This window comes from Salmo salar, chromosome ssa27 (assembly GCF_905237065.1).
Source record: "Salmo salar chromosome ssa27, Ssal_v3.1, whole genome shotgun sequence".
NCBI classification, from domain to species: domain Eukaryota; kingdom Metazoa; phylum Chordata; class Actinopteri; order Salmoniformes; family Salmonidae; genus Salmo; species Salmo salar.
This window is the reverse complement of record NC_059468.1, coordinates 31,772,342-31,782,500: the sequence shown is the minus strand read 5'-3', so window position 1 is coordinate 31,782,500 and position 10,159 is coordinate 31,772,342. Positions and strand designations below refer to the sequence as shown.

Genomic DNA, 10,159 nt, shown 5'->3' with positions numbered 1-10,159 from the left:
TAACCGTGTAAAAATGACCGTGTAACTAACGGTTACAGATGACGACCATGAAAATAAAATAACCGGCAAAACCGTTTTAAATAAGCCTACATTAATTTTAGGAAAAACACTTATTTCTGAACTTTCTTTTTTCACGTAGATCAACTTGCCCTAATAGCAGGCGTACTGATTTGCGTGTCGAAATAGGATCCCTATTAAAAATATCTATATTTGCAGAAACAGTAACAGACAAGGTAGGCATATATTTTTATTTAGAAAATGCAATTGATCTTCTCCAACCTGGCATTTCTTAATTTGTAGATTCATATTTATAAATAGTAACCTAATAATAATAATAATAATAATAATAATGCCATGATAATAATGGGTTTTATTAAGAAGCCTATCCATGTTAATTAACAAGTGAACAAACAGAATTGTGACCTCCCATTTTTACACAGGGCCTTATAAGCCTAAGACAGCAGTAACATACATTTAAACAAAATGGACACCTTCAAAACCGCATGACAAGGAAAAAACAGAAACAAAGTGTAAGATAGTAGCACTCTGTGAAGCCTATGGGTTAAGTTGGTCAATACGAAAATGGACAATTTCAACTGACATTCTAAATGATACTAGACTATATTTAAATAACTTGAATAATAATTAAATGATACTGATAATAACAGTGTAATGGAAATAATTAAGTTGCAGAGAAAGGCTGTCTTTTTGAGTCACAGCCCTACACACACACACACACACACATACATATACACACACACACACGTCCACTGAAGGCTGTTTCTCAAAGTTCTCATTATACACACTCCAATGTTTAAACCGAGAGGCCGTTATTTCCCTCAGATTTATTTGAATGGTGTAAAAAAGACTGGTGGTTCTTATGAATTTCAGTAAATTCAAATGACAGCAAACAAAAGGTGACTGACTGCCTTTGTGATACCCTGGATGGAAGTAAAGATGCAGCTAGCTAGTGTCTACTGAAGCTATGGCTCCCATGGCAACGGGCCCTGAACAAGGGCTGTGCTTATTATGGGGTGAGCTACACAGTCACAGTACACCAGACCAGGCAGATGACATGATGACTGTCTTTCTGGAATAAACTGCATGAGGGAGAGAGACGTAAGGTTGGAATAAACTGCATGGGGAGAGGGAAAGCGGGAGAGATGGACGTAGGGAAGGTTTGAATAAACAGAGCGAGAGTGAGAGATGAAGGCTCCACACGTGTGCATCCCAAATGGCACCCTAAAATGGCACCCTATTCCTATAGTACACTAATAGGGCCCTGGTCAAAAGTTCAGGAAATAGGGTGCCAGTTGGGACTCAAACCTTCACTACATAGTGCACTTCTTTTGACCAGAGCTCTAATGGGCCCTGGTTAAATTTAGTGCAGCTCATAGGGAAAAGGGTGGTATTGTTTCCTCCCATGGGGGACTGGGTCCATGTGAAAGAGGATTAAATATGTAAAGGGGCTTCTCCTTTAGGAGTGAAGATGATCCAGACTGAAATACTGAATAAATAACACAATGTTGCTTGGCTGGGTTTTACATATCTACAGTGCTCGGTATACTGTTTCTGTCCCAAATGGACCCCTATTCCCTGTGTAGTGCACTACTTTTGACCAGGGCCCATCGGTTAGGGGGCAAAAGTAGTGCACTACCTAAGGAATAGGGTGTCATTTGGTACGTATTCTATATCTACAGTACTCCGTATACACTATTTCCATTTTGGATGGACATTTGGTGTCGTCATATGATGAAGTCCTCACTTGTGGTTTGAAATCAAATATTCCGTTGTCTGTGTCCGTTCTTCTCTGAGTGCAGACGGCAACTTAACCAGTCTTATCTGAGAAAGCCAGGGGGAATCAGACCATCTCTCCATCCATCTCTCTCTCTGCTAAACCTCTTCCTTTCTGCTTTCTCGGTAATACGCAGCGCTTTTATCCCTGGCCTGAGTCACGCAGGATTACTGTTCACTGCCAGGTGTGTGTGTGTCTCTCAGAGAGAAAATGTGTGTGTCTGAGTGAGCATGAGTGTGTGCACACAAGTGGGTGTGAGAGTGTTGTGGGTGTGAGAGGTGTGTGGGTGTGAGTTGTGTGTGTGTGTGTGAGAATTGTGGGTGTCTGCTAATGCTCCTCAGGCCTGTAACACCTCTGATGCTGCCTGCCCTGTGTGTCACATCACTGCTCTTATCACCCAGAGCCAAGCACGACACACCCTGGCCCCTGGAGATGAGCTGCTGCGGTCAGGTTTAGTAGCATCACCACTGTGGAGGCCCACTCTTACTCTTTCTGTTAAGCTGTAGTTTAATATCTTGGGTATCGTACATACAGACTATTGTGGACAAAGTTTTTCGCAGTGAACTGCTTGATGACAGTTTCTTTGTCAATCGATTTGTTTGTTTACAATTTGTCGGTACTATTTGTTGGTACAGTGTTCTGGTTGTGCCCAATTACTCCCTATATACACCCAGTGTACAAAACATTTCCATGTCAGACTGACCAGGTGAAAGCTATGGTCCCTTATTGATGTCACTTGTTAAATCCACTTCAATCACTGTCGATGAAGGGGAAGAGACAGGTTAAAGACAGATTTTTAAGCCTTGCGACAATTGAGACATGGATTGTGTATGTGTGCCATTCAGAGGGTGAACGGACAAGACAAAATATTGAAGTGTCTTTGAACGTGGTATGGTAGTAGGTGTTACGTGCACAGGTTTGTATCAAGAACTGCAATGCTGCTGGGTTTTTCATACTCAACAGTTTCCTGTGTGTATCAAGAATGGTCCACCAACCAAAGGACATCCAGCCAACTTGACACAACTGTGGGAAGCATTTGAGTCTAAATGGGCCAGCATCCCTGTGGAACGCTTTTGACAGCTGGTAGAGTCCATGCCCCGATGAATTGAGGCTGTTCTGAGGGCAAAAGGGAGTGCAACTCAATATTAGGAAGGTGTTCCTAATGTTTTGTGCACTACTTTTGACCAGAGCTCTATGGTGCAATTTGGGATGCAGAACAAGCCAACTGCACTTTTGCTATTGCAATATTTGGCCTGATCTGGGATCTGTATAAGTGAGTGTAATGCATACCCTCAAGGAAGCTGTGCCCTAGTCAGTGGTGTAAAGTACTTCAGTAAAAATACTATAAAGTACTACTTAAGTTGTTTTTGGGGATATCTGTACTTTGCTATTTATACCATTACTTCACTACATTCCTAAATAAAATGATGTACTTTTTACTCCATACATTTTCCCTGACACCCAAAAGTACTTGTTACATTTTGAATGCTTAGCAGGACAAGGAAATGGTTTAATTCAAGAGAACGTCCCTGGTTATCCCTACTGCATCTATCTGGCAGACTCACTAAAAACAAATGCTTTGTTTCTAAATGATGTGTTGGAGTGTGCCCCCTGGCCATCTGTAAATATATATATTTTTAAATGTGTGCTGTCTGGTTTGCTTAATATACGGAATGTAAAATGATTTATACATTTACTTTTGATACTTAAGTGTATTTAAAACCAAATACTTTTAGACTTTTACTCAAGTAGTATTTTACTGGGTGACTTTCACTTTTACTTGAGTCATTTTCTATTAAGGTGTCTGTTACTCAAGTATGACAATTGGGTACTTTTTCCATCATAACTCTCATTAATATTTCATCACTGACCTTGTGAACTTTTGAATATTGATGTCACTTGGTTTCAATATAGACTGTGAGTGTGCCTCTTCGTGCAGTGGGTTGGATTACTACTGTATCAGCAACACATTTAGAATTTCTGAGCAAATGGATCAATTCTAGTCTATTCTATTATATTCTGTCCATTAACGTGACCCCCCTCTGTCTGTTTCTCTCCCCTCCAGGTTTGGATGAGAGCTCCTCAGTGAGACAGTGAGGCACCTCCATACCTCTCCACCGCCATCATGCCACCGCCCTCCGACATCGTCAAGGTGGCCATTGAGTGGCCAGGGGCCTTCCCTAAGCTCATGGAGATAGACCAGGTCAGTGCCTGATCAAAAAGAGAGGTCCATTGCCCAATAGACAACCAGTGGCGTTATTCCTATGTGATGCTAGTCCTGTGACTGACTCTGATTAGTGCAGACACGAGTCTTGTTCACAGGGCCTAGAGCATCATTCCCCAACTGGCGGCCGGCCCGCAGGTGGTTTTATTTGGTCCCCCAAGTTTTCTGAGCAAAACAATGACTGTGAGGTTAAAGTGCAGAGTGTCAGCTCTAATTTGAGAGTATTTTCATCTATATCGGGTGAACCGTTTAGAAATTACAGCACTTTTTGCACATAGTCTCCACATTTTAGGGGACCAAAAGTATTGGGACAAATTCACTTATCTGCGTTATAGTAGTAAAAATGCAGTATTTGGTCCCATATTCATAACATGCAATGACTACATCAAGCTTGTGACAACAAATTTGTTGGATGCATTTGCATTTCTCTCTCTCTCTCTCTCTCTCTCTCTCTCTCTCTCTCTCTCTCTCTCTCTCTCTCTCTCTCTCTCTCTCTCCCCCTGCCTCTATCCCTCCTCCATCTCTTTCTCTCTCTCTCTCTCTCCCCCTGCCTCTATCCCTCCTCCATCTCTTTCTCTCCATCTCTCCCCCCTCTCCCCCTGCCTCTATCCCTCCTCCATCTCTTTCTCTCTCTCTCTCTCTCTCCCCCTGCCTCTATCCCTCCTCCATCTCTTTCTCTCCATCTCTCCTCCCTCTCCCCCTGCCTCTATCCCTCCTCCATCTCTTTCTCTCCATCTCTCCTCCCTCTCCCCCTGTCTCTATCCCTCCTCCATCTCTTTCTCTCCATCTCTCCTCCCTCCCTGCCTCTATCCCTCCTCCATCTCTTTCCATATCCCCCTTTCCCTTTACTCCCCTCCCTCTCTTTTCCTCCCTCTCTCTTCTCCTCCCTCTCTCTCACCTCCCTCCCTCTATCTCTACTCTCCTCCTCCTCACCTCCCTCTCTCTACTCTCCTTCTCCCCTCCCTCCCTCCCTCCCTCCCTCCCTCCCTCCCTCCCTCCCTCCCTCCCTCCCTCCCTCCCTCCCTCCCTCCCTCCCTCCCTCCCTCCCTCCCTCCCTCCCTCTCTACTCTCCTCCTCCTCTATCTCTCCTCTCCTCCTCCTCACCTCCCTCAATCTCCTCTCCCTCTCCCCTCCCCTTCTCTCTCTCCTCCCTCCCTCCCTCTCTTCCCTCTCTACTCTCCACCCTCCCTCTGATCCCTCTCCATCTCTCCTCCCTCCCTCCCTCCCTCTCATCCCTCTCTACTCTCCTCCCTCCCTCTCTCCATCTCCTCCTCCCTCCCTCCCTCCCCCTCCTCCCTCCCTCCCTCTCACCTCTCTCCTCCCTCCATCTCTCCATCTCTCCATATCTCCTCTCCTCTGTGGCCTCTGTACTTTAGCAGCAAATGCCTGCCTGCCTCCATTGGAGATTGAGTCACTCTTACTGTGTTAAACCAGCTCCGCTCAGTGCTCTGGATCCCATTGAGACTAGCTCTATATAAATCTAAAGAGCCTCTTCAGAGAGAACTTCTGCGTCACTCCATCATGCAGCACCACATTTTATTTCTCTCCAGAACTCTGCTGCTGTGCCTCCCAGGCTGCTACCCAAACATTTGCTTGTTTAGCGTCAGAGAATTGATCTAAGTACTGAACATGCTAATGAGATAACGCTAGCTAGAGGGGCTGGAGCAGCTGGGAGGGAGGAAGCCTCTGACCTGGGGGTAAGGGTAGAGGGGGGTGGGGGAGAAGAGAGCTGGGGTGCCAACGGACATGTCGTCCACTTTTTGCTGCTAAGTTTTCGTGCGTGTGTTTCCATGCATGTTTACACTAAAATTAATACTTTAGTATGGAACGAATTGCAAAAATCACTGAAGCTGGAGACTCATATTCTCCCTCACTAACTTTAAGCATCAGCTGTCAGAGCAGCTTACAGATCATTGCACCTGTACATAGCCCATCTGTCAATAGCCCACCCAACTACCTCATCCCCATATTGTTATTCCTTTTTTTGCTCCTTTGCACCCCAGTATCTCTACTTGCACATTCATCTTATGCACATCTATCACTCCTGTGTTTAATTGCTAAATTGTAATTATTTCGCCGCTATGGCCTATTTATTGCCTTTCCTCCCTAATCTTACCTCATTTGCACTCACTGTATGTAGACTTTTCTATTGTGTTATTGACTGTACTTTTGTTTATTCCATGTGTAACTCTGTGTTGTTGTATGTGTCGCACTGCTTTGCTTTATCTTGGCCAGGTCGCAGTTGTAAAGGAGAACTTGTTCTCAACTAGCCTACCTGGTTAAATAAAGGTTAAATAAATAAAATACCGTCTGTCACTAAAACTCACAACTCCTCCAAAAACACACAATGCACCCCCTCCCTATGTCCCTTCTGTCTGGAGAGGGACTTCATAGTTATACACCATACCATTGAAATCTTTTATGGAACTATTATGATGTGCAGATGGTTGTTGATTCAACAGCAGAACATCTGGGTGCATCCCAAATGGCACCCTGGTCAAAAGTAGTGCACTATGTAGGGAATAGGGAGCCATTTAGGACCTAGACCTGTTTTGACATAGGGTTTGGACCATGCTGTCCAGCTCCTCGACCACTGACCACTGTACCACTCCGCCCTGCATCATGTTCTAAACGTAGACTGGTCCCAGATCTGTTTGTGCCATCTTGCCAACTGGCGTGACAATGACCATATGTGTTGGCAAGATGGCACAAACAGATCTGGGAATGCTCTGGGGTTCTATTTGAATTCATCTCATATAATATAAAGTCATTGTTCCCCCACTTCCATTGAAGTAGCTGTACTTAAAGGATATTGTGTTTTCTAATGAGGATGAACTATACTTTCTCATTCTTCTTTTCTCAGAAAAAGCCCCTCTCAGCCATTATCAAAGAAGTGTGCGAAGGGTAAGGAAATATTTTTCTCTCTCTGTCTCTGATAACCTTGAAGAAATGCTGTGTAGTTGTGTTTATGTAATGTATTTAAATAAAAATCCTACTGAGTGTTTTTATCTGCCATTGAGAGATGCAGTGTTTTTCCAATTCAAAGCTCAAATGCGTTTTAATGTTTTACATTTTCTTCTTCAGATGGTCTTTGGGGAACCACGAAAACTTTGCTCTGCAAAATGCTGATTCCACTAATTTCTACATCACAGAAAAGGTTGGCTTCAACTTTCTTGTTAGCTTTGTCATATTGGACTAAACAATAATAAATAATAATCCACCTCAGCATTTAATGTTATAAATCCCACCTCTATGTTGTCCCTCTCCTGTCTTGGCAGAATCGCAACGACATAAAGAATGGTTCTATACTGCGACTGACAACATCTCCTGTAAGTTTGGGTTATGTATTCATTAAGTTTGTCCTAAAACATACTGAAAGAGGAAGGGAGTCTTTCTTCATGGAGCTGCAATAGTTTAATGTTAAAAAGCTACATCTCCTTTTGATATTTTTACCTTTTTCTCCATTTTAAAAGTGAAGTTGAACATCACATTCCATAGTAAAGTTAACTGGAGAATTTCAGGGTTAAGTGGAAAGACACAGTTTAGGGTTAAGTTGGGTGATGTACTACTTATTCAACTCACACAATCATTAGGTCATCATTCCTTCCTGTTTGTAACGTGATGATTGTGTTAGAAACTGAGTATTGTGACAGAGTGTCTGCCATCCCTATTGTCGTGTCTTTGGGGTACCATTAAACTGAAGACATGTTTATCAATTAACTCCCTGTAATTATTATCACGCGATCAAACTGATTAATCGTTTAATTGTAATTAACTAGGAGATCGGGGCACCAAGGAAAATATTCAGATTACAAAGTTATAATTTTCCATATATAACTTTCCTATATTATAATATTATATTCTATTATAGTATAGGCCGATTATCTTCTGGTTTAAATGGTGTATTTTACCTCGCGTCCAGTCTCATTCCAAACGTCGTAAATTGTTGTATCTGCACGAACCCAGTCTTTACTAAGAGTCATCCATACATCAATTGTCTTAAAATCATTTATTTACTAAACTAAATAATTCACAGAAAGTATACAAACAGTAATTATCATCACAAAGAATTGGTAGAGTAATGTGCCCTAGTGGGCTAAACAGGCATGGCTGGTCTGTTAGACAAAGGGTCATAAAAAGTTCAGCTGAGGAGGCACACAGAGTTCATTAATATTAACAATTGATATGCTAAACCTTTGCACATGAACGCTCACTCATTCGGGAACAATTGCAATCAATATATATTTACGCTCAGTGTGTCGTCGGGATCCTTGTTGGAGCGTCGTTCTGTTGGAGAGTTTTGTCCGCGTTCTCTCTCTCTCTCTCTCTCTCTCTCTCGGTTAGAATGGATCTTTCAAAGCGACATTCATTAATGTCATCATAGAATGGATGTTTTGTCGGTCTTCGCGTTCAATTATATAATTTCTAGCTGCAGACTATTAATTAATATCAAAGACTTGTTCTTATTCTGTCGATATCGATAGTCTAAAAGTTAACCACGTGGTATAGTTCACTTTCAGTAGAGGAATTGGATGGTCAAACCTATTGGCCAACTCGCAATGGAGTGGAGCCCTGGTCTGAAGAAAGTAAATCAGGGTGGGGTTTTATAGTGAACATAGAACAGGCTTGTCACATGACGCCTGGTCCTGTCTGTGTCCCTGGGGGCGTGCCGATGACTGATTTAATCTTTGAACATAAATACATTCTATCACATTAACATCAGTACAAGGCATCTCAATGTATTACAAAATAGCTTTATCCTTATTAATACATTCTATACAACCATGTGGATGCAAGTCCCACAGCTGAGGCTCTTATATCAACAGTTTTATGGTAATATTGCTATATTGTCTCTTCTGAGTATCACAAAATTGTACCAAGCGGACCAGTTCGTAGCTGGATTCTTCACCAATCTTCCATACCTTCTCCAGAACATAAATGTCGTTCGGTTCCCCAATTCTGTGAGTTGGAAGAATTTCATGTGTCTCTCTATGGGCCATGTGGCCAGAGATTCTCCTCTGGAATTTTACCACCCCTTCACACAGGGACTGGGTGGGGGGAGGTAGGTTGGGGGATGGTGCAAGGGGGAGGGGGTCAACTGTCCTCCCTGTGCTCAAAGAGGCCAACGTCATGACACTATCATGACATCTTAGTCTCTCCTGTCCACTTCTCCTCCTGCCTTCTTCTTCCTCTAATCCCTCGGATAGATAGAGGCTGAGAGGTTATTCTTCCAAAGCCTGGAATAGTGTCTGCTGTTGAGGTGAAACTCTCCAGACAGGCCCATGCAGACGTGTCTGGAGAGAGTCTAGGGGGGATGGCAACAAGACCCGTAACATAACTCATGCAAATTATAACAGTGAAAAAGTAACAGGGAGAACAAATTCCCATAGACAACTTAAATCTACCGTCAAACACTAATGGTTTATTGTTAAACACACGGTAAAGGGGGGTGGAAGAGGGGCTGAGCTGGACCCAAGGAAAGAAACAATAATCCAAAAACACCCCTAAGCTAGACTAGCCTACTCAATACAGCTAACCAAAAATATAGTGGGTGGTCCGCCCAGTTCTAACTAGTGTATTTAGACACTGTTGTCCTACGGGTAGTGTATGCCCATGGGAGACTGGTCCTGGTACCCCCTTTTCCCACCATCAAACAAACATGCACCACAACAATACAATACTCACAGGATACCGGACAAAGTGACATGTAGGTGCAAAAACAAAAGCGAGATCTAGCTTTACAAAGAGAGAGGGAGAGAGATTCAGAGAGAATGAGTGACAGAGAGATCGAGCTCCAGAGAAAACAACTGACTGGGGTTTTAAACCAAGGGAAAGGGGCTATGATAGGGTAAGTGGAAAGGAGCAGGTGTCTTCTGATTGGGGAATGATTGCCACCTGTGAGGAGGAGAAGGAGAGAAAAGAAATACACACACACACACAGGATACATACACATGTTGAAAGTATCCGTAACAAGAGGGTTAGATAGCCATTTTTTCACCTTCTCTGCATACTTGTTGCGGCCTGGCTAATCCCTTGAAGCCAATAACAGTCCGCGCTGAAGACATGGCTGCAAAAAGGGAAGCCCTGACGTAGTTTACACATGTTGTACTATCCGCTCCATCCATAATGGAAGAAATGA

At 43.1% G+C, this 10,159-nt stretch overlaps 1 protein-coding gene across 5 annotated transcripts in view; it reads left to right on the top strand.

Annotated features, from left to right (window-relative positions):
• The window catches only part of elmo1 (engulfment and cell motility 1 (ced-12 homolog, C. elegans)), a 180,025-nt gene that overhangs the window by 48,758 nt on the left and 121,108 nt on the right, over positions 1-10,159 (top strand). For all 5 annotated transcript variants that reach the window (XM_014178476.2, XM_045709172.1, XM_045709171.1 and 2 more), the window contains 4 exon segments: positions 3,861-3,998; positions 6,883-6,923; positions 7,104-7,176; positions 7,298-7,348. In XM_014178476.2, the coding sequence (XP_014033951.1) occupies positions 3,921-3,998; positions 6,883-6,923; positions 7,104-7,176; positions 7,298-7,348 (243 nt within the window). In that variant the 5' untranslated portion in view covers positions 3,861-3,920.